At 49.6% G+C, this 24,086-nt stretch overlaps 2 protein-coding genes across 2 annotated transcripts in view; both read left to right on the top strand.

The window, feature by feature from the left end:
* The first annotated feature begins 16,520 nt into the window (after nucleotides 1-16,520).
* The window catches only part of LOC133548282 (uncharacterized), a 30,576-nt gene continuing 23,010 nt past the window's right edge, over nucleotides 16,521-24,086 (top strand). Inside the window, exon 1 of the mRNA XM_061893600.1 lies at nucleotides 16,521-16,742. The gene's annotated coding sequence lies outside the window, so the exon portion shown is untranslated. The remainder of the gene's footprint in view (nucleotides 16,743-24,086) is intronic.
* Nucleotides 18,149-19,988, top strand: LOC133548283 (PE-PGRS family protein PE_PGRS26-like). The gene is made up of 4 exons (XM_061893601.1): nucleotides 18,149-18,202; nucleotides 18,306-18,396; nucleotides 19,099-19,350; nucleotides 19,438-19,988. Exons 1-4 carry the CDS (start codon nucleotides 18,149-18,151, stop codon nucleotides 19,986-19,988), a joined length of 948 nt encoding a protein of 315 aa, XP_061749585.1.

Below are 24,086 nucleotides of genomic sequence, written 5' to 3'. Positions count from 1 at the left end.
ATGTTTGAATATGTAGCAGTTTTTTCACAAAGTTACGAAAAGTTGGAATAATTTAGAAGCTTATTTAATTTTCAATAGTATTAAGCTAAATAGGAAAAATAAAATAAAAGCAGAAACAAAAAAGAAAACAAATATTAAATTTAAAAAAATACTATCCTAAAATACTATTTATAACATTTGCTAGTTCTTAGTGGCGTTCTTTTTTTTTTTTTAAATAATAATAATTTGGAGCAGTCAACATTAAAACTTTCCAAACTTTATATAAAGAGATAATATTTATTATTAAATATAGAAAAAAAAATGTTTATTTTAATAGGCTAAATGATGTAAAACAGGGGTCACCAACCTTTTTGAAAGCAAGAGCTACTTCTTGGCTGCTGATTAATGCAAAGGGCTACCAGTTTGATACACACTTAAATAAATTGCCAGAAATAGCCAATTTGCTCAATTTACCTTTAATAAATAAATCTATATATTAAAGAAAATGGGTATTTCTGTCTGTTATTCCGTCGTACATTTTTTTTTCCTTTTTGGGAAGGTTTTTTGTAGAGAATAAATGATGAAAGAAACACTTAATTGAATGGTTTAAAAGAAGAGAAAACAGGAAAGAAATGAAAATAAAATTTTGAAACTTAGTTTAGCTTCAATTTTGACTCTTTGAAATTCGAAATTAGACTGAAAAAAAAAAGAGAAAAACTAGCTAATTTGAATCTTTTTGAAAAAATTTAAAAATTAATTTATGGAACATCATTAGTAATTTTTCCTGATTAAGATTAATTTTAGAATTTTGATGACATGTTTTAAATAGGTTAAAATCCAATCTGCACTTTGTTAGAATATATAACAAATTGGACCAAGCTATATGTCTAACAAAGACAAATCATTATTTCTTCTAGATTTTCCAGAACTAAAATCTTAAAATAAAATTCAAAAGACTTTGAAATAAGTTATTTATTTGATTCTAAATATTTTTTAGATTTGCCAGAATATTTTTTTTTTATTTTAATCATAATAAGTTTGAAGAAATATTTCACAAATATTCTTCGTCTAAAAAAACAGAAGCTAAAATGAAGAATCAAATTAAAATGTATTTATTTTTCTTTACAATAAAAAAAATAAATTTACTTGGACACTGATTTAAATTTTCAGGAAAGAAGAGGAAGGAATTTAAAAGGTAAAATGTGTTTAAAAATCGTAAAATCATTTTTAAGGTTGGATTTTTTTCTCTAAAACTGTCTTTCTGAAAGTTATAAGAAACGAAGTAAAAAAATAAATGAATTTATTTAAACAAGTGAAGACCAAGTCTCTACAGTATTTTCCGGTATAGCTCGGTTGGTAGAGTGGCCGTGCCAGCAACTTGAGGGTTGCAGGTTCAATTCCCGCTTCCGCCATCCTAGTCACTGCCGTTGTGTCTTTGGGCAAGACACTTTACCCACCTGCTCCCAGTGCCACCCACACTGGTTTAAATGTAACTTAGATATTGGGTTTCACTATGTAAAGCGCTTTGAGTCTCTAGAGAAAAGCGCTATATAAATATAATTCACTTCACTTCAAATTCCATTTGAGTTTTGTCTCTCTTAGAATTAAAAATGTCGAGCAAAGCGAGACCAGCTTGCTAGTAAATAAAATACATTCAAAAAAATAGAGGCAGCTCACTGGTAAGTGCTGCTATTTGAGCTATTTTTAGAACAGGCCATCTGGTCCTTACGGGCGACCGCGGGCACCGTGTTGGTGACCCCTGATCCAAATCATTGTTTACCCATCCATCTTCTTCCGCTTATCCGAGGTCGGGTCGCGGGGGCAACAACCTAAGCAGGGAAGCCCATACTTCCCTCTCCCCAGCCACCTCGTCTAGCTCTTCCCAGGGGATCCCGAGGCGTTCCCAGGCCAGCCGGGAGACATAGTCTTCAGAAAGGTGTCCTGGGTCTTCCCCGTGACCTCCTACCAGCTGGACGTGCCCTAAACACCTCCCTAGGGAGGCGTTCGGGTGTCATCCTGACCAGATGCCCAAACCACCTCATCTGGCTCCTCTCGATGTGGCTTTACTTTGAGTTCCTCCCGGATGGCAGAGCTTCTCACCCTATCTCTAAGGGAGAGACCCAAACTCATTTGGGCCGCTTGTACCCGTGATCTTATCCTTTCGGTCATGACCCAAAGCTCATGTCCATAGGTGAGGATGGGAACGTAGATCGACCGGTAAATTGAGAGCTTTGCCTTCCGGCTCAGCTCCTTCTTCACCACAACGGATCGGTACAACGTCCGCATTACTGAAGACGCCGCACCGATCCGCCTGTCGATCTCACGATCCACTCCTCCCCCACTCGTGAACAAGACTCCTAGGTACTTGAACTCCTCCACTTGGGGCAGGGTCTCCTCCCCAACCCGGAGATGGCACTCCACCCTTTCCCGGGCGAGAACCATGGACTCGGACTTGGAGGTGCTGATTCTCATTCCGGTCGCTTCACACTCGGCTGCGAACCGATCCAGTGAGAGCTGAAGATCCCGGCCGGATGAAGCCATCAGGACTACATCGTCTGCAAAAAGCAGATGATGTGGTCCTTATAATGGCACCTTATCGTGGTAGAGGAGTTTGCGTGTCCCAATGATCCTAGGAGCTATGTTGTCCGGGGGCTTTATGCCCCCTGGTAGGGTCTCCCAAGGCAAACAGGTTCTAGGTGAGGGATCAGACAAAGAGCAGCTCGAAGACCTTTATGAAGAAGAAAAAGCATGGACCCAGATTGGCACCGGGGCCCCCCTCTGGAGCCAGGCCCGGAGTTGGGGCACGATGGCGAGCGCTTGGTGGCCGGGCCTGTTCCCATGGGGCCCGGCCGGGCTCGGCCCGAAGAGGCAGCGTGGGTCACCCCCCATAGCAGGGGCCATAGAGGTCGGGTGCAATGTGATCTGGGCGGCAGCCGAAGGCAGGGCACTTGGCGGTCCGATCCTCGGCTACAGAAGCTAGCTCTTGGGACGTGGAATGTCATTGTTTACCGATGCATTTATTTTGTGTTGACTAAAATCTGAGGGCAGTGGACAGAAAACGGCCGCCGTGCCGCACTTTGCGGACCTTAACCTCTCATTAGACCCCTAAGCTCTAATGAGGGCCCCACAAAAAAAAAACGAAGCAGAGTCTTCCCCCGAGGATGCAGGTGCGTCGGTGATTGAGGGAGAGTCCAGGCCGACCTTCACACATCAGCTGCATGACAATCAGTTTGGTGGCGTCAGCAGGAGGAGACCAGCCGGCCGCAAATTGAAAAGATGTGTTGTGGGGACAGATGTGACACGCGGGGGGAAAAAGGAGTTTAAATGGTGTCAGCTCACCTCTGAATGGAAAAGCTCTTGTGGAAGGAAAAGATGTTCGGTGCGCAAAATGAGAAGAAGCAGGAGATGAGAATCTCTCTCTCTTTCTCTCTTTTCGCAGTCCAGCAGGCGTGCAAGTACTGCCATCTAGTGGCGGCGTCCTGTCACGACACGACGGTCAACATGTCTGAGCTTGCAGCAAAGATCGCCCACCAGGGGGCGCAGTTTGCACATTATCAGTGTGTGGCAATGATGTTTGTTTCACTATTTTTTGGGGACATTGTTTTGTAGGGAGAGTTAAAAAAAATAAATTCAAAATTTTGTGCTGCATTTTATGTACTTTTTTTTTTTAAAACCTTGATGTATTTATGTATTTTCATTTCGAACCAGAATGATTTATTAGGGTTAAAAAAAAAAAAAAAACGTCCATTTATTTTCTGCCGCTTATTGACTTCGGGGTCGCACTGGTGCCTATCTCAGCTACAATCGGGCGGAAGGCGGTTTACACCCTGGACAAGTCGCCGTCATCGCAGGGCAACATTCTCACACTAGGGCCAATTTTAGTGTTGCCAATCATCCATCTATCCATTTTCTACCGCTTATTTCCTTTTGGGGTCGCGGGGGGCGCCGGCGCCTATCTCAGCTACAATCGGGCGGAAGGCGGGGTACACCCTGGACAAGTCGCCACCTCATCGCAGGGCCAACACAGATAGACAGACAACATTCACACTCACATTCACACACTAGGGACCATTTAGTGTTGCCAATCAACCCGTTAAAAAAAAAAAAAGGGGTTGAATACTATATTTTTTATATATATATATATATATATATATTTTTTTTTTTTTTTTTTTCATTGTATATTTAATAACTTATTTACTATTAAAATAAGAATTTCAATGATTTTTTTTTCCTGGTTTGATTAAAAAATGTAATTATTTAATTTAAAAAAAAATCTAATTTACTTATAAATTACCTAAAAATACGAAAAAAAAGTGCTGTCAAACAATATTTACCAATATTACAATCAGACAGTTTAAGTGTAATTTATTTAAATATGTTTTGGATTAAAAAAATACAGTTGAAATATAACCAATTGCTAAGATACATGATTATTGTTTATTAAATAACACCAAGTGTTTGTTTTTTTGTATTTATAACATTAAATAGGATATTGCTTAGTTTTTTATTTTTTATTATTTCGAAGTAAACAATTTAAATACATGAATTTCAGTTACACACACACACACACATATATATATATATATATATATATTATATATATACATATGTGTGTGTGTGTGTGCATGTGTGTGTGACAGAAATGTACTTTTTATTATTTTCAAATAAAAAACATTTAAATACATGAATTTCAGTTTTTTATGTATATATATATATATATATATATATAATGTAACTGAAATAAATAAATAAATAAATGGGTTGTACTTGTATAGCGCTTTTCTACCTTCAAGGTACTCAAAGCGCTTTGACACTACTTCCACATTTACCCATTCACACACACATTCACACACTGATGGAGGGAGCTGCCATGCAAGGCGCCAACCAGCACTCATCAGGAGCAAGGGTGAAGTGTCTTGCTCAGGACACATCGGACGTGACGAGGTTGGTACTAGGTGGGATTTGAACCAGGGACCCTCGGGTTGCGCACGGCAACTCTCCCACTGCGCCACGCCGTCCCTTAAGAGGGACGGTTAGGGTTAGGGTTAGGGTTAGGTTTAGAGGAGGGTGTGAAAAATAGAGATAGAGAGAGAGAGAGAGAGAGAGAAAGAAAAAAGGGGGGGAGGGGTGTGTGCTCTGTCCATCTACCCCCCGCCAAGGTGACGCCCCGCCAAACACGGGAACCCCCGAGGACCCTGCAAGAGGCACATCAACACAGAAGGGCAGGTCAGACATATGCAAATGAGCCAGAATAGTGCAAATGAGACATATGTAGGTGAGACACATTTTTTCACCTGTTTTGATCACAATAATTTTACCAGATAGTTTACTGGAGTAGGGCACCCCATGTGGGATAGGCCAGTCCACTGTCGGAACCACCGTGTCAGCACATCGGTGAGGTCGGTGCTGGGCTGTCGCTCTGGTTCGACAGGGATGGTGTACGAGCTGTATTCAGGAGGCCGGATCAGTTCAGCACTCGTGCGCTTCAACCTCTCCGTCCCAAGCATCATAATTATGATGTTTTGCATGCATCTAGTTTGGAGGCCAAAATGATTGTCTTGGGGGCTACCTCCCTGTGGTGTTCTGTAGCCTATATGGCCGCTCTTGTGTGGCCCAGAGTCAAAGCTAGGACCATGTGGTTGTGGGCTAACAGTTAGCATTAATGGCGGCCGTCCGAAGGCCCTGTCCCGGGTCGATTGTTTTGACCCAAATAGCGGCTGCATCCGCACAAATTCGGACATTATATCAATAAAACACAAGCTACAGTATTGGGAGGTAGCCAAAATGTGCACATGGGCAGTAAAAATAGAAAAATATAATCCAAGGAAAAAGTCCAAAAGTTCGAAAAAATAGCACTATTTATTTACAAACTATGACATATCCATGCAACGTTTCGGTAGGAATTACCTTCATCAGGCGTGATGTGCCATAGAAAAGGAAAGAGGAAATAAAAGTTAAATGCTTATAGAGTGCGGGAGTCTTCTCTCATCGATCACTTGCAGCAAAGTGAAGTCAGGTGAACTTTTTTGTTTTTTTCACACAAACATTCAACAGGCGTTTATAAATAGGTCAATGCTGCCATCTGGTGGACAAAGCCACTCATCACAATGCAATGCCTTATTTACCTGAATAAAACTGTAAAATGTAACAAATAATGACAAATAATGATAAATAAAATACAGGAAAAACACCTTAGATATTCTTTGTCCCATTGGGAGTTTCAAAAGACAATCTAGGTGGCAGAGAACTTCATCCAGAAGCCTGTTGTTTTACCACAGTCATCGTGAATTATTAATTATTAATTATTATGCCTTAAGCCTTGAATTATTGTGCACAATTACAAACAAGGTTAGGGTTAGGATGAGAATAGGGCCAGGGCTATGATAGGGCCAGGACTATGGTTAGGTTTAGGAAAAAGTTCTCTGCAGCCCATGTGCACTAGAATGCACCTTAGTTATGAATGTCCAGCATGGATTATCAAATAACATAACTAGGTGCGGTTAGGGTTCGGGTTAGGATTCGGGTTAGGGTTAGGATTGGGGTAAGGGTGTGCACAGTCCGTCTGCAGCCCGCCCGGGCGACGCCCACACCAAACCCGGAACCCCCCGAAGACCCCGAAAGATGCGCATGCTGCGTCAGACACCAACAGCCAAATTAGTAGCGGACATGACTGGTCCTGCCATCCAGCGACGCGTTTCGGTCTCTTGACCTCTTCAGGCTGGCTTTGCACTGATTGCAGGATGTAAACATCTTTTTAACTGCAAGTCTATGCCTACTGGGACACTCCTAATTCCCTAGTAGGTGGGGCACTTCTAATCCCCGAGACTTACGGCTTCTCTATTTGTCTCCACAGCAGGATGTGTTAGGTTTAGGGTTGGGGTTGGGGTTGGGGTTAGGGTAAGGGATTAGGGGAATGCACAGTCCGTCAAGGACCGCCAGGGTGGTGCCCAAACTGCGCGCAAGGTCCCGGGGGACCCCGACCAGAAACAACAGGCACACAACGACAACAACGCTAGAGACACTCATGATGGAAGCGGTAGCTGTAGTGCCCTGCGTGAAGATGGATGACCCCTCCAGATGACCTTTGCGGAGGGGTCGTTGTCGCTGGATGTCAGTGGAAGTGTTTATGAAGGTCAGCGTGGCCGTGTCCCGTCCGCTGACATGTGACGACGGCTGTTGCAAGGTGGCAAATGTGCTGACCCTCCGGATGACCTCTCGTGTGCCTGGCGCACTCGAGCAGCAGGAAGGGGGTCCCCAAGCGGCGGTCTGAGGGTCTCCTCCATCGCAGGTTTGTCGTACCGTCAGTTGGCTCGCTTTGGTCCTCTGCACCTTGTCCCCGAGCTGCCTGCTTGGGCATTATGCAGTGGGTGGCTCTCTCTGGCTCTTCCTCACGCGGCCTCGAGGTCATGCTGGGGGGGGCCGGATTATCGGGTCGCAGGTTGCTGTGCTGACGGCGGACTCGTTGCGGTATTGTCGGCCTCAGACACACCGTGTAGCTGTCCATCCCTGTGCGCTCGGACGCGCCACAGGCGTGAGGAGGATGCCGATCCGGGGTCAGAGGTCACGTGACTCAAGCAGGATTTGCACCATCTTTTTGACCGCTCCAGCGGGCTGCGTGCCATCTTTTTTACTGCGAGCTGGATGTGTTGTGGACCTCAATGTTCATTAAAATTGTGTTAATCCTCACTGACATTCTTCTTTTTTGTGGCAAAAAATGGGGAGTGAACCTCTGCACTAATGTGGTTGCATATTTTATAGCAACATTGCTGCTAGTGGGCATAGTGAAGCCAAATTAGCCCAGTGACCTTTAGGGTCATTTAAAGTCAAATAGGGGCCAGCCATTTTGTGGTTGTCATGGCGACTCACCTACGGTGTCCAGGTGTCTCACCGAGGGGTCCGGGGCCTCCAGGCGCGTGCAGAGTCCAATATTCACGGCAAGAGAGCATTTTGGAAGCAGCAAGAGGTTGTGCAGGTTCAAAAACATTGGTTATTGTGAACCAATAGCAGCGAGCTACCGCTAGTTAGCTGTGGAGCTAAGTAGGCCACAAGCCACAGCCAGACCAAAATATTGCTCAAAAATGGAAAAATAAATAAATGAAGAAATAATAATTACCATCCAGATGAACAGGCAACGTTTCGACTTTATTCAGTCTTCATCAGGCCTAAGGATGTACAAACATAATGAGAGGCAGCCAGGCCTCCCAGAGGCATGCATTCCAGCCGGGAGCTGAACTGCCTCTGCCAGCCTACACATGGTGACGTGCTCTTGCACACAAAATGGATGACCATTTAAAGTGACAGTGCTGTTATTGTCAAAATCACCCGGTGACTGGTATAAAATGGAAATAATATATATACATAGCAAAATGACACTATATATATGTAAATAAAGACCAATATGGCAAAATTAAAGAAATAATAATGTTATAAATACCATAAATTATGCAGATCCAATATGGACTTCAAAAACACATAATATGGCAATTTTTGAGAATTAAATTGAATCTGTTCCCAATTCTCACCCAATATAGTCCACACAAATATATTTTTTAATGCATATTTGTTTTGCACCTGTGTGTCTCCGGCACGGAGTCCACCCGAGAAAACCCACAAACAGCAGGACACCCCCCAGGAGGCAGTCCCGAGGCACGGGCGGGTTAGGTTTAGGGTTGGGGTTGGGGTTGGGGTTAGGGTAAGGGATTAGGGGAATGCACAGTCCGTCAAGGACTGCCAGGGTGGTGCCCAAACTGCGCGCAAGGTCCCGGGGGACCCCGACCAAAAACAACAGGCACACAACGACAACAACGCTAGAGACACTCACGATGGAAGCGGTAGCTGTAGTGCCCTGCGTGGAGATGGATGACCCCTCCAGGTGACCTTTGCGGAGGGGTCGTTGTCGCTGGATGTCAGTGGAAGTGTTTATGAAGGTCAGCGTGGCCGTGTCCCGTCCGCTGACATGTGACGACGGCTGTTGCAAGGTGGCAAATGTGCTGACCCTCCGGATGACCTCTCACGTGCCTGGCGTTAGGGTTAGGGTTAGGGTTAGGGTTAGGGTTGGGGTTGGGGTTGGGGTTAGGGTTAGAGTTAGGAGTTAGGGTTAGGTATAAAGAGAAGGAGAGATGGGTAGGTGTTAGGTGTAAAGAAAAGAGAGATGGGTAGGTTTTAGGAGTGAAAAAGGAGAGTGGTTAGGGTTAGGGTAAGGGGTGGGGGAAGGGCGATAAAAGAGTGTAAAAAAGAATATAAGAGGGGTGTGCACGGTCCGTCTATGGCCCAGCGGGCTCGCACTCACGCCTCATTGAGGCCCCCCGGATGTCTAGTGCCCAATTTGGTCATCCACAGGCGTTCGGCGTGTCGCCGTTGGCCTGCACTCCATTTGGAGTCGTGCTGGATGACACAAACCCGGACAGAAGCCCACCCGTGCCGGAGGAAGTGTTGCACCAGGTGGGTGGTGGTGTTCTTCTGTCGAGTGATGTTGTGTCTATGTTGGTGGAAACGGGTGGCGATGGTGTTTCCCGTCTCCCCAACATACAGGGCGTGGCAACGCTGGCATCGGATGACGTAAACGCAGTTTTTTGTGCGTGCGTCCCCCCTGCATAGGGGCCGGAAGACCCTCCCGTTGTGGCGGTTAAGTAGCCACGGGATGTGTCTGAAGGGGACGCTGCTCCGAGTCGGGGGAGGATCTCTCGTGGAGGGGACCCGAGCCCTGACCAGCAGATCGCACAGGTTGGGATTCTTACGGTATGCTGACACCAAATAATGTTTTTGGAGCCTGCCACTATTATCCACAAAGTCTTTAAAGTTTTGTTTGACTCTTCTAGCTACCTGTACCGCCGCAGGTGAGAAGGTCGTGATCAGGGGGATCATGGACTCACCAGGGGGAGGCTTCTTGGGGTCCAAGAAGCACCTGAACTGTCTCCTGAGGAAGGATCTCGAATATCCCCTCTTCCTCAGGGCCGTGAACAGGGCTCCCGTGGCCGTGACGAAGTCCTCCCGCCTGGTGCAGATCCGGTGGAATCTTAACAGCTGGGACTTGACCAGTCCCGCGTAGGTATGTCGGGGGTGGAAACTGGTCTTGTGGAGGAGGGCATGGGTGTCAGTCTGTTTGAAATAAACCTTTATGTCCAGATTGTGAGTGGAGGGGAAGTCTGGACCTTTGTATGTGGTGGTGTCCAAGAAATCCACCGACATGGGGCTGGTGGTGGACTTGATAGTGATACTGGGGTTGTGAGTATTGAGGGTGTGGCGGAACACCTCAAACTCCTCTACGGAGTGGGCCCACACCCCCCAGATATCATCGAGGTACCGTAAGTAATGCAGGGGCTTAATCGGGCACGCTGCAAGGGCGGAGGTCTCCCATTCCGCCATAAAAATATTGGCGTATGCCGGGGCAAATTTCTTCCCCATGGCTGTCCCTTTAATCTGGAGGAAGAACTTCCCATTAAATTCGAAGTCGTTCCTCCTTAAATTTATGTCGAGCAGCTGCAGGAGTTCTTTGTCCGGCCTGCTAACGTCTCGATATTTGCCAAATATGTTTTTTACGGCTTGGATGCCCTGTTCAATGTCTATGTTTGTGTATAAACTGTCTATGTCAATTGTGAACAGAATGGCCTCTTGGGGAATGGTCAGATTTTTAATTTTTTCTATAAAATCATATGTGTCTTTCAAATAACTATTGTGTTTGATGGAAAGTGGCGTTAAATAAAAATCAATAAATTCTGCCGTCCTGTAGGTTTCGCTCCCACAGTCGGAAACTATGGGCCTGCCCGGGGGTATGACATGGGGCTGGCTCCATTTGTGGGGTTCCTTGTGGATTTTGGGGAGTAAATAAAACCTACGAGGACGGGGATCCGATTCGCCCAGGAGGTAAGTAAACTGTTTATGATTGATGAATCTTTTATTTAATAAATTTTTAATGATTTTTTCCACCATAGGGATTGTGTCCAGATAAATGGGTGCGGCCAACGGGGAGTAGTAGGTGGTGTCGTTCAGTTGTCTGGTGCCCTCCCAGACATACTGAGACCTGTCAAAGATGACCACAGCGCTTCCTTTGTCTGCCGGTTTGATAACAATGTTATTGTTATTTTTCAGACTCTGAAGGGCCTCAGTTTCGTCACGCGTGAGGTTGGGCGTAATGGCGAGGGCGCAACCCGATAGGAGCGATGGATGCTCGTCCGCTAGGACCAGTGTGTGGACCTCTGGAGGTAGCAGACCGGGTGAGGGCTCCCACTCGGACCGGGAGGTGAAAGGTCGCGGACCGAGGGACCCTTGCTTTTCATAGAACACCGCGAGTTTGACACCCCTGTGGTATTCTTGTAAGTCAAACTTCATTTGGTGGTGCCACTCAGGACTAAGGTTGGTGGATGGGACGAACGTGAGGCCTTTATTGAGGAGGGAGCGCTGTGCGGAGGTAAGTGTGAAATGTTTTGACAAATTTACAATGTTTTTGTTTGTGTTTGTGGTGGTGTTGTTTGTGCTTGTGTCACCCCCCCGACAGGTCGGGTTTTTGGGGATGCCATGTTTAAATGGTGAAGCCAGTGCTTCAGTATGTTTTTGGCCGTTTCCTCGGTCCAGTGAAGGTTGTCCCTCCCCGTAGCAAACTTATCACTGGTGAGTGCCGGAATGAAATTATAGTTTTTTTGAATATAAGTATTAATTTTGTGGAGGTTATCTTTATGTTCCTGGGGCAGGGCTTCTGAGAAGTTAATGATGGGGATGGAAATGTCGGCGTTCGGGAACACCGTTTTGGCCACCTTCAGGGCCCTTTGGATTTGTTTAAAGGTGGTGGCCTTCGGGTTTTGTTCCTTGTTATTGAGGCCGAACGATAACACCACCATTTCCACTTCGACACTAATCTTTGTTTTTTCTAGGATGGCCTCTGCGTGGCGGTAGTTGGCCCCTGGATAGCTGTCCATCTGAAGGTCCTGGAGACGGACAGGTGGAAGACGACTAATATTGGAGTCACCAATCACCAGGACCTTCTTATCCACAGACAGGTGCCAATCAACCAACTTGCGCGTTGTACTGATGTGTCTAGTGGGGCCCCTGCGCGGACTCATAGGTGTGGCTAATTGTGTCGTGTCTGTATCCTCTGTCGGCTGAGAGGCCGAAGTGACCGTTCTAGGCCCTTTCCGGATTCCCGAAAAAAATTGGGACCAGCTTGGACCCGCTTCGGGAACCGGCGTGCGTGGAGGAGGAGTGTCCACGAGGGGCACGTCCGGAAGAGGCGCGTCCGGGAGGGGCGCGTCCAGGAGGGAGGAAGTCGGCGAGGGTGGTCCCGGTTGGCCAGAACCCAGTTGAGACCAACTGGGGGGCGTGTCAGGGGGCAGCTGGGACCACCCTGGAGGCCCCTCAGGGGATGACGCCGGCTGCTCAGGTAAGTAGTTGGAAGTGTCTGGCTGGCCAGACGTCACCTGTGCATTGTCCGCCACATGGACTAGAACTGATGTATTTTGTTCCCCAGGTGGCGGTGGCGCGTCCGAGACCGCAGGAGGGACCCTGACTTCGGTCTCGACCCGCGAATGCGGCCTGGGTGGCGGGACCAGGGGAGCCTCGACAATGGAATTGTCGGGAGGACTGCTGCATGGCTCCTGGGGTCGTGTCATTCTCTGGGGCCTGGATGGTGCCGCAGCCAGAGAAGAAGGCGACAAGACCGGGAAGGGGACCGGGGTGACCGGTCCCCTAGGACCCGGAACCGGTTCCACCACAGGGGACCAGTCCCCGACCACAGGGTCGGTCATGGTGGACGCCGTGGCGCGCACAGGAGCGTGCAGGGTTGGAACCGGTAGGGGCAGCGGCAGCGGCAGCAGCAGCGGCGGCGGCGGCTGCACTACCTCCATCACCACTCGGGTGCTGGACGGATCCAAGCGGACTGGTGACCCCGTCTGCTGGGATCGTGACGGACTACCCCCCTCGTCCACGCCACGAACGTCCACACAGATGGAGATCACCAGACCCTCGGCTAGCCGCAGTGTCTCGGTGGTCAACCTGCGTCCTAGGTGTGTCCTGGTCCAAGCCGAGGCCACCTGGAATGGGTCTTTCCAATTTTGCCCAATAAATGCACTGAGTTTGTTGATTTCCGTCTGTAATGCTTTTTTATAATGTTCTCTTAATATTTGTACTGTTTTTTGTGCCCAATTGTGTGCATTGTCTTTTATTAGGGCTTCTGTGTCAGGGTTAGTGACCGCTGGCCTAATTCCGGTCGTCAAGGTGAGTTCCATATTGGTAATTGTTTGAGGTTGGATATCTCTATCCACATTATTTTGGTGGTGTATTATTTTAATGTTATAGATGATTTTAGCTTTGATGCTAAAATCACTGTCCTGATTGTCAGGATGAATTTCCCTGGTGGGACGTGTTGTGTTTACATTCCTGTTTATATTCGGGCGTTGACCCCGTCCAAATCCAGGTTTGTCCGCTCTAAAAGTCCTCCTGGGATTGGGAGGCTCATAGTGTGCAGGTCGGAAATTAACCCTGTTTTTTTGGGGTCTATTGTGTGCAGGATGTTGGAAATATTGAGGTTTGTATCCTCTGAAAAAATTGTTTTTATTTTTTTGGAATGTGTTATGTTGATTTTCCCACCGTGGGGCACCATAACGCTGGCCACGCCGGCCACTGTTACTCCTGTCACGAGAGGCGTTGCCCTGGCGACGTGTGTTGTTGGTGGAGTAAACATGGCGGCGTGTGTTGCGTGTGGGGTAATCGCGGCGACGTGCGTCGCGTGTAGGGTAGTCCCGGCGACGTGCGTCGCGTGTAGGGTAGTCCCGGCGACGTGCGTCGCGTGTGGGGTAGTCCTGACCACGTACGTCACGTCTCTCACGCGATCGGTTGCCGTAGCGACGCGTGTCGCTGCGGAGGCGCACCCGCTCGTCCTCCTCCTCTGCAGGATAGCCACGCAGCACCTCCGCGTAGCTCCTACGAGGCGGTTGTTGACGACGGTCCGCAAAATGATAATCTCCATCATCATAGCGGCCGTGTTGTGGTTGAGGACGAGGGGGCGGGGTGATCTCGCGCCGCGATCGCTGTTTACGTCCGCGAGGACGGACGAGGACCCATTCCTCGTCATGCCACGCCGCCATTTTTCGACAACCGAACGTGATATTAAATGTAAAATAGGTATTATGTGTAAAAATATAATAGGAATGAAGGTAGGTAGGTAGAAAGAAAAAATAAATTGATAGAGAAGAAATAAAATGGAAAGACTCCGGCGCGCTTCAGTGACGTCACGTCAGCGCAAACCGGATGTCTTTCGAAAAAAACCACAGAAGAAGAAGACCAGCTTCTTCGAAGGAAAAATAATATAAAGAAAATAAACAACTAAGGGCGGTTCTAAGAAGAACGATAAAAGACTCCAAGGTAAGGAGTAAAATAAATTAAATAAAATAATTAAAGCGTATAAACTGAACGTAAAAAGAGCGAATTGTCAACGGACTTTTCGCCTCGTGGGAAAAGTTCCGCACGGCCACAAACAAAAAGAGAGAGGGAGGGTAGAGGAAAGATAGTAAAAAGGTGAAAAATAATGTATTGCAAGTCTTATAAATGCAACGTTTCGGCACGAATGTGCCTTCTTCAGGCCAAGACTTGCTAAATGGAATGTGAAATAAAAGAGTCGGCTAGTGTGCAGTGAGAGCGATGTTGCTCGTTTGGTGGTTGGGGTTAGGGTTAGGTTTGTGGTTGGGGTTGGGGTTAGGGTTAGGAGAGAGAGAGAGTGAGATAGAGAGAGAGAGAGAGAGAGAGAGAGAGAGAGAGAGAGAGAGTGAGTGAGAGAGAGAGAGAGAGAGTGAGATGAGAGAGAGAGTAAAGGTTAGGTTTAGGAGAGGAGAGAGTAAAGGTTAGGTTTAGGAGAGGAGAGGGAGAGGGATAGAGAGAGAGAGAGTGTGAAAAAAAGAAAAGAGAGAAGAGGAGGGTGTGCTCGCTCCATCACAACCTGTCCAGGCGACGCCAAGCCGAACGATGGCCACCCCAAGGACCCTGGAAGAAATCGAATCGGGGCTTTAAATGAAGTGACAAACACATGCGGATAATATCCAGCGACGCGCGTTTCGGCCTTTCAGGCCTCGTCAGGCTGGCTGGGCCACGCCCACTGGAGCTCTTCTCCTTCTCCAGTGGGTAAAGGGTGCTTCCTTGAAACCCCGTGGTCGAGACGGCTTCCCTATGTGTCCTCGGGCAGGAGGGTATCTCATGAACTGCCGGAGAGGGAATGAGCCTGGGCTCCAAATGGAGGAGGTTATATAGTGTGCTGCAGTGGGCGTGGCTAGTGCTCACAACTACAGCGGAGTCAAAAGACTCTCAAAATAACATCCTACATATGTGAAGCGTCAAATCGACATATTATGTGCAACACATAGTGGACAAACACGCCGTGGACTATCGGAATGTTTGACCAAAGCAATAAAATGTTTGCTTTGATATACCTTTCCCTCCATTTGGAATGTGTTCAAATCAAGTCTAAAAGTTCGACTTGTTGTAACGTCACGACACCCGCACTGTGAAACGATTTGTACTCACCGAGCAGGCCACCCAGAGTGACAATCATCGCAGGCAGGACGCCACCCGAAACAAGGCCGGAGGCACTGGCGTGTCAGGTTTGTGGTTGGGGTTGGGGTTAGGGTTAGGAGAGAGAGAGAGTGAGATAGAGAGAGAGAGAGAGAGAGAGAGAGAGAGAGAGAGAGAGAGAGAGAGTGAGTGAGAGAGAGAGAGAGAGAGTGAGATGAGAGAGAGAGTAAAGGTTAGGTTTAGGAGAGGAGAGAGTAAAGGTTAGGTTTAGGAGAGGAGAGGGAGAGGGATAGGGAGAGAGAGAGTGTGAAAAAAAGAAAAGAGAGAAGAGGAGGGTGTGCTCGCTCCATCACAACCTGTCCAGGCGACGCCAAGCCGAACGATGGCCACCCCAAGGACCCTGGAAGAAATCGAATCGGGGCTTTAAATGAAGTGACAAACACATGCGGATAATATCCAGCGACGCGCGTTTCGGCCTTTCAGGCCTCGTCAGGCTGGCTGGGCCACGCCCACTGGAGCTCTTCTCCTTAGGGTTAGGGTTAGGGTTAGGGTTAGGGTTAGGGTTAGGGTTGGGGTTGGGGTTGGGGTTAGGGTTAGAGTTAGGAGTTAGGGTTAGGTATAAAGAGAAGGAGAGATGGGTAGGTGTTAGGTGTAAAGAAAAGAGAGACGGGTAGGTTTTAGGAGTGAAAAAGGAGAGTCGGTTAGGGTTAGGGTAAGGGGTGGGGGAAGGGCGATAAAAGAGTGTAAAAAAGAAAATATAAGAGGGGTGTGCACGGTCCGTCTATGGCCCAGCGGGCTCGCACTCACGCCTCATTGAGGCCCCCCGGATGTCTAGTACCCAATTTGGTCATCCACAGGCGCTCGGCGTGTCGCCGTTGGCCGACACTCCATTTGGAGTCGTGTTGGATGACACACACCCGGACAGAAGCCCACCCGTGCCGGAGGAAATGTTGCACCAGGTGGGTAGTGGTGTTCTTCTGCCGAGTGATGTTGTGTCTATGTTGGTGGAAACGGGTGGCGATGGTGTTTCCCGTCTCACCAACATACAGGGCATGGCAACGCTGGCAGCGGATGACGTAAACACAATTTTTTGTGTGCGCGTCCCCCCTGCACAGCGGCCGGAAGACCCTCCCGTTGTGGCGGTTAAGCAGCCACGGGATGTGCCTTAAGGGGACGCTGCTCCGAGTCGGGGGAGGGGTTCTCGCGGAGGGGACCCGAGCCCTGACCAGCAGATCGCACAGGTTGGGATTCTTGCGGTAGGCTGACACCAGGTAGTGTTTTTGAAGTCTGCCACTCTTATCCACAAAGTCCCTAAAGTTTTGCTTGACTCTTCTCGCTACCTGTACCGCCGCAGGTGAGAAGGTTGTGATCAGGGGGATCATGGATTCACCAGGAGGAGGCTTCTTGGGGTCCAGGAAGCACCTGAACTGTCTCCTGAGGAAAGATCTGGAATATCCCCTTTTCCTCAGGGCAGTGAAAAGGGCTCCCGTTGCCGTGATAAAGTCCTCCCGCCTGGTGCAGATCCGGTGGAAGCGCAACAGCTGGGATTTGACCAGTCCCGCGTAGGTATGTCGGGGGTGAAAACTGGTCTTGTGGAGGAGGGCATGGGTGTCAGTCTCCTTGAAATAGACCTTAATGTCCAGGTGGTGCGTGGAAGAGAAGTCTGGACCTTTATATGTGGTGGTGTCTAAGAAGTCCACCGATGTGGGGCTGGTGGTGGACTTGATGGTGATACTGGGGTTGTGGGTATTGAGGGTGTGGCGGAACACCTCAAAATCCTCCACAGAGTGGGCCCACACCCCCCAGATATCGTCGAGGTACCGTAGGTAGTGAAGGGGTTTGATCGGGCACGCCGCGAGGGCGGAGGTCTCCCATTCCGCCATAAAAATATTTGCGTATGCTGGGGCAAATTTCTTCCCCATGGCTGTCCCTTTAATTTGGAGGAAGAACTTCCCATTAAATTCGAAGTCGTTCCTCCTTAAATTAATGTCGAGCAGCTGTAGGAGTTCTTTCTCCGGCCTGCTGGCGTCTCGATATTTGCCAAATATATTTTTTACGGCTTGGATGCCCTGTTCAATGTCTATGTTTGTGTATAAACTGTCTATGTCTATTGTGAATAGAATGGCCTCTTGGGGAATGGTCAGATTTTTAATTTTTTCTATGAAATCATATGTGTCTTTCAGATAACTATTATGTTGGATAGAGAGTGGAGTTAAATAAAAATCGATAAATTCTGCCGTCCTGTAGGTCTCGCTCCCGCAGTCGGAGACAATGGGCCTGCCCGGGGGTATTACATGGGGCTGGCTCCATTTGTGGGGCTCCTTGTGGATTTTGGGGAGTAAATAAAACCTACGAGGACGGGGATCCGATTCCCCCAGGAGGTAAGTAAATTGTTTATGATTAATGAATCTTTTGTTTAATAAATTTTTAATTATTTTTTTCACCATAGGGACTGTGTCAAGGTAAATGGGTGCGGCCAACGGGGAGTAGTAGGTGGTGTCGCTCAGTTGTCTGGTGCCCTCCCAGACATACTGAGACCTGTCAAAGATGACCACAGCGCTTCCCTTGTCTGCCGGTTTGATAACAATGTTGTTGTTATTTTTCAGACTCTGAAGGGCCTCAGTTTCGTCACGCGTGAGGTTGGGAGTGATCGCGGGGGCGCAACCCGATAGGAGCGATGGATGCTCGTCCGCTAGGACCAGTGTGTGGACTTCTGGAGGTAGCAGACCGGGTGAGGGCTCCCACTCGGACCGCGAGGTGAAAGGTCGCGGACCGAGGGACCCCTGCTTTTCATAGAACACCGCGAGTTTTACACTTCTGTGGTATTCTTGTAGGTCAAATTTCATTTGGTGGTGCCACTCGGGACTGAGGTTGATGGACGGGACGAAAGTGAGGCCTTTATCGAGGAGGGAGCGCTGCGAGGAGGTAAGTATGAAATGTTTTGACAAGTTTACAATGTTTTTGTTTGTGTTTGTGGTGGTGTTGTTTGTGTTTGTGTTTGTGTTTCCCCCCCGACCGGTCGGGCTTTTGGGGACGCCAAGTTTAACTGGTGAAGCCAGTGCTTCAGCATGTTCTTGGCAGTCTCCTCAGTCCAGTGCAGGTTATCCCTTCCTGTCGCAAATTCATCACTGGTGAGTGCCGGGATGAAGTGATAGTTTTTATGTATATAAGTGTTAATTTTTTGGAGGTTGTTTTTATGTTCCTCGGGCAGAGCTTCCGAGAAGTTAATGAGTGGGATAAAGATTTCGGCGTTGGGGAACACCGTTTTGGCCACCTTGAGGGCCCTTTGGATTTGTTTAAAGGTGGTGGCCTTCGGGTTTTGTTCTTTGTTATTGAGGCCGAACGATAACACCACCATTTCCACTTCGACACTAATCTTTGTTTTTTCTAGGATGGCCTCTGCGTGGCGGAAGTTGGCCCCTGGATAGCTGTCCATCTGAAGGTCCTGGAGACGGACAGGTGGAAGACGACTAATATTGGAGTCACCAATCACCAGGACCTTCTTATCAACAGACAGGTGCCAATCAACCAACTTGCGCGTTGTACTGATGTGTCTAGTGGGGCCCCTGCGCGGACTGATAGGTGTGGCTAATTGTGTCGTGTGTGTGTCCTCTGTCGCCGCTCTAGGCCCCTTCCGGATTCCCGAAAAAAATTGGGACCAGCTTGGACCCGCTTCGGGAACCGGCGTGCGTGGAGGAGGAGTGTCCCCGAGGGGCACGTCCGGAAGAGGCGCGTCCGGGAGGGGCGCGTCCAGGAGTGAGGAAGTCGGCGTAGGTGGTCTCGGTTGGTCAGCACCAAGTTGGGACCAACTAGGAGGCGTGTCAAGAGGCAGCTGGGACCACCCTGGGTGCACTACCGGGGGTGACGCCGGCTGCTCAGGTAAGTGGTGAGAAGTGTCTGGCTGGCCAGGTGTCCCCTGTGCATTGTTCGCTACATGGACTAGAACTGGTATGTTTTGTTCTACAGGTAGCGGTGGCGCCTCGGGAAGCGCAGGGGGGACCCCGACCTCGGTCTCGACACGCCCAGGCGGCCCGGGTGGCGGGACCAGGGGAGCCGGAACAACGGAGCAGTCAGGAGGACTACTACATGGCTCCAGGGGGCGTGTCGCTCTCTGGGGCCTGGATGGTGCTGCAGCCAGAGAGGAAGGTGACAACACCGGGAAGGGGACCGGGGTGACCTGTCCCCGAGGACCCGGAACCTGTTCCACCACAGGGGACCAGTCTCCGCCCATAGGGTCGGTCATAGTGGAGACCGTGGCGCGCGCAGGAGCGTGCTGGGCTGGAACCGGCAGGGGCCACGAGGGTTGCACCGGGGGGTGCACTGCGTCCACCACCATTCGGGTGCTGGACGGGTCCAAGCGGACTGGTGACCCCGTCTGCTGCGATCGCGCGGGACTCCCCCCCTCGTCCACGGCACGAGCGTCGACACAGATCGAGATGACCAGACCCTCGGCTAGCCGAAGTGTTTCGGCGGTCAGTCTGCGTCCCAGGTGTGTCTTGGCCCACGCCGAGGGTTAGGGTTAGGGTTAGGGTTAGGGTTAGGGTTAGGGTTAGGGTTAGGGTTAGGGTTGGGGTTGGGGTTGGGGTTAGGGTTAGAGTTAGGAGTTAGGGTTAGGTATAAAGAGAAGGAGAGATGGGTAGGTGTTAGGTGTAAAGAAAAGAGAGATGGGTAGGTTTTAGGAGTGAAAAAGGAGAGTGGTTAGGGTTAGGGTAAGGGGTGGGGGAAGGGCGATAAAAGAGTGTAAAAAAGAATATAAGAGGGGTGTGCACGGTCCGTCTATGGCCCAGCGGGCTCGCACTCACGCCTCATTGAGGCCCCCCGGATGTTTGGTCCCCAACTTTGTGATCCACAGGCGTTCGGCACGCTTCCGTTGGGCCACACTCCATCTCGCGTTGGTCTGCACAACGCACACCCGAACAGAAGTCCACCCGTGCCGGATAAAATGTTGTACCAGGTAGGTGGTAGTGTTCTTCTGTCGGATGATGTTGTACTTATGTTGGTGAAACCGGGTGGCGATGGTGTTACCCGTCTCACCAACATACATGGCATGACATCGCTGGCAGAGGATGACATAGATGCAGTTTTTTGAATGTTTGTGTCCTCTGCACAGCGGCCGGAAGACTTTACCGCTGTGGCGGTTCAAAAGCCAGGGGATGTGCTGTAGGGGAATGTTGCTCCTGGTTAAGGGCGGATTCCCGGGGGGACTGACTCGGGCCCTGATCAGCAACTCACCCAAGCTAGGATTTTTGCGGAACGCCGACACCAGGTAATATTCTTTCAGTCGTTCACTCTTCTCCACGAAGGTCCTGAAATTTTCCTTCACTTTTCTAGCGATATGTGTCGCTGCCGGTGAAAAAGTGGTAATGAAGGGGATCATATGTGTACCAAGGGGAGGCTTCTTCGGGTCCAGGAAACACCTGAATTGTCTCCTGAGGAAGGTTCTAGAATACCCCCTCTTCCTCAGGGCGGAAAACAGGGTTCCAGTGGCCGTAATGAAGTCCTCCCGCCTGGTACAGATCCGGTGGAACCTTAACAATTGTGACTTGACCAGTCCCGCGTAGGTGTGTCGGGGGTGGAAACTGGTCTTATGGAGGAGGGCATGGGTGTCAGTCTGTTTGAAAAAGACCTTAATGTCCAAATGGTGGGTGGATGGGAAGTCCGGGCCCTTGAAGGTAGTGGTATCAAGGAAGTCCACCGATACAGGACTGGTGGTGGACTTGATGGTTATGTTGGGGTTGTGGGTGTTGAGAGTGTGGAGGAAGACCTGGAAGTCATCCAATGAGTGCGTCCACACACCCCAGATATCGTCGAGGTACCGGAAATATTTGAAGGGCTGAATTGGGCAGGCAGCGAGGGCCGAGGTCTCCCATTCTGCCATAAATATATTTGCGTAGGCCGGGGCAAACTTTTTCCCCATGGCCGTGCCTTTTATTTGTAAGTAGAACTTTCCATTAAACTCGAAGTCATTCCTCCTCAGGTTGATTTCGAGCAGTTGCAGGAGTTCCTTCTCCGGCCTGCTAACATCTCTGTATTTATGGAAAATGTTTTTGACGGCTTGGATGCCCTGTTGTATATCTATATTGGTGTAGAGGCTATCTATATCTATTGTGAATAAAATAGATTCCTGGGGAATGACTATGTTTTTTACTGTATCGATAAAGTGGTATGTATCTTTAAGATAACTCTGGTGTTTAATGGAAAGTGGGGTCAAGTAGTGGTCAATATATTCGGCCGTCCTATAAGTTTCACTCCCGCAGTCGGAAACAATAGGTCTGCCAGGAGGAATTTCGTAGGGCCGGCTCCACTTCTGTGGTTCCTTATGAATTTTGGGCAGTAAATAGAATCTGCGGGGACGGGGTTCCGGTTCACCCAGGAGGTAAGTATGTTGTTTACTATTGATGAACCTTTTATTTAATAAATTATTAATTATTTTTTCTATCATAGGGATAGTGTCAAAGTAAATAGGGGCGGCCAATGGGGAGTAATAGGTGGTATCGTTAAGTTGTCTGGTGCCCTCCCAGATATACTGAGCCCTGTCGAAAATAACGACTGCGCTTCCCTTGTCTGCCGGTTTTAAAACTATGTTGTTATTCTTTTTCAGACTATGGAGGGCCTCCATTTCGTCTCGCGTCAAATTAGGCGCAACCGCGAGGGCGCAACCCGAAAGGAGCGACGGGTGCTCATCCGCCAGGACCAGTTTGTGGACCTCTGGATGTAGCAGACCCGGTGAAGGTTCCCACTCGGACCTCGGGGTGAAAGGTCGCGGACCGAGGGCACCCTGATGTTCGTAGAATGCTGCAATTTTAACACTTCTGTGGTATTCTTGTAGGTCAAATTTGACCTGATGGTGCCAATCGGAGCTGACGCTAGTGGACGGGACGAAGGTGAGGCCTTTATCGAGGAGGGAGCGCTGTGCGGAGGTAAGTATGAAGTTTTTGGAAAGGTTTACAATGTTTTTGTTGGTGTTGTTGTTGTCGTCGTTGTTGTTGTTGTGTATGTTTGTGTCACCCCCCCGACAGGTCGGGTTTTTGGGGACGCCAGGTTTAAATGTTGAAGCCAATGCTTCAGCATATTCCTGGCCGTGTTGTCGGTCCAGTGCAGGTTGTCTCTGCCTGTTGCGAACTCGTCGCTGGAAAGTGCTGGAATGAAATGGTAATTTTTGTGGATGTAATTATTGATTTGCCGGAGGTTGTCTTTGTGTTCCTCGGGCAAATTGTCAGAAAAGTTGAGGAGGGGAATGAAAATCTCGGCATTAGGAAAGGTGATTTTGGCCGTCTTGAAGGCCCTCTGGAGCTGCTTAAAAGTGGTAGACTTGGGGTTTTGCTCTTTGTTGTTGATGCCGAAAGATAGAATGACCATTTCCACCTCAGCACTGACTTTTGTTTTTTGCAGGATGGCCTCTGCATGCCGGAAGTTGGCCCCCGGGTAACTGTCCATCTGGAGGTCCTGGAGACCGGTGGATGGAAGGCGACTAATGTTTGAGTCCCCGATCACCAGGACCTTCCTGTGAACGGACAGGTGCCAGTCCACCATCTTACGAGTCGTACTGATGTGCCTTGTAGGCCTCGTGCGCGGACTCGTTGGCGTGGCAACCTGCGCCCCGTCCGTGTCCCCTGTCGGCTGAGAAGCCGAAGTGACAGCCCTTGTCCTTTTCTGGTTTCCAGTAAAGAACGAGGACCAGCTAGCACGCGCATCCGGAGCGGACGTGTCCGGAACCGGCGTGACTGGAGGACGAATGTCTACCAAAGGCACGTCCGGCAGAGGCGCGTCCGGGAGGGGCGCGTCCAGGAGCGAGGAAGTCGAGGTAGGTGGTCTCGGTTGGCTAGAACCAAGTTGGGACCAGCTTGGAGGCGTGTCAAGGGGCAGCTGGGACCACTCTGGAGGCACGTCAAGGGGTGACGCGGGCCGCTCAGGTGAGTGGTGGGAAGTGTCTGGCTGGCCAGGTGTGCCCTGTGCATTGTCCGCTACATGGACTAGAGCTGGTATGTTTTGTTCCACAGGTAGCGGTGGCGCCTCGGAGACTGCAGGAGGGACCCTGACCTCGGTCTCGGCACGCAAAGGCGGACCGGGAGGCGGGACCAGGGGAGCCTCGACAATGGAGTAGTCGGGAGGACTGCTACATGGCTCCTGGTGTCGTGTCGCTCTCTGGGGCCTAGCTGACGCCTCAGCCAGAGAAGCAGGCGACAAAACCGGGAAGGGGACCGGGGTAACCGGTCCTCTTGGACCCGGAACCTGTTCCACCACAGGGGACCAATCTCCGCCCAAAGGGTCGGTCATGGTAGACACCGTGGCGCGCGCAGGAGCGTGCAGTGTTGGAACCGGCAGCGGCAGCGGCAGCGGTATGGTGGACACCGTGGCGTGCGCAGGAGCGTGCAAGGTTGGCACCGGCAGGGGCAGCGGCAGCGGGGGCTGCACTACCTCCATCACCACACGGGTGCTGGACGGATCCAAGTGGACTGGTGACCCCGTCTGCTGGGATCGTGACGGACTACCCCCCTCGTCCACGCCACGAACGTCAACACAGACGGAGATCACCAGACCCTCGGCCAGCCGCAGTGTCTCGGTGGTCAACCTGCGTCCCAGATGTGTCCTGGTCCAAGCCGAGGCCACCTGGA

Source organism: Nerophis ophidion, linkage group LG02 (assembly GCF_033978795.1).
Source record: "Nerophis ophidion isolate RoL-2023_Sa linkage group LG02, RoL_Noph_v1.0, whole genome shotgun sequence".
Taxonomy (NCBI): Eukaryota; Metazoa; Chordata; class Actinopteri; order Syngnathiformes; family Syngnathidae; genus Nerophis; species Nerophis ophidion.
This window is presented reverse-complemented; position numbering and strand designations above follow the sequence as displayed.

Bases quoted from the DNA above. Each gene is read 5' to 3' on its own strand.
- LOC133548283 (XM_061893601.1), top strand. From the start codon at position 18,149: ATGGATGCTCGTCCGCTAGGACCAGTGTGTGGACTTCTGGAGGTAGCA. The intron at 18,203-18,305 runs GTGAGGGCTCCC...GTATTCTTGTAG, and splicing joins TTCTGGAGGTAGCAGACCGG to GTCAAATTTCATTTGGTGGT. The intron at 19,351-19,437 runs GTAAGTGGTGAG...TTTGTTCTACAG, and splicing joins GGGTGACGCCGGCTGCTCAG to GTAGCGGTGGCGCCTCGGGA.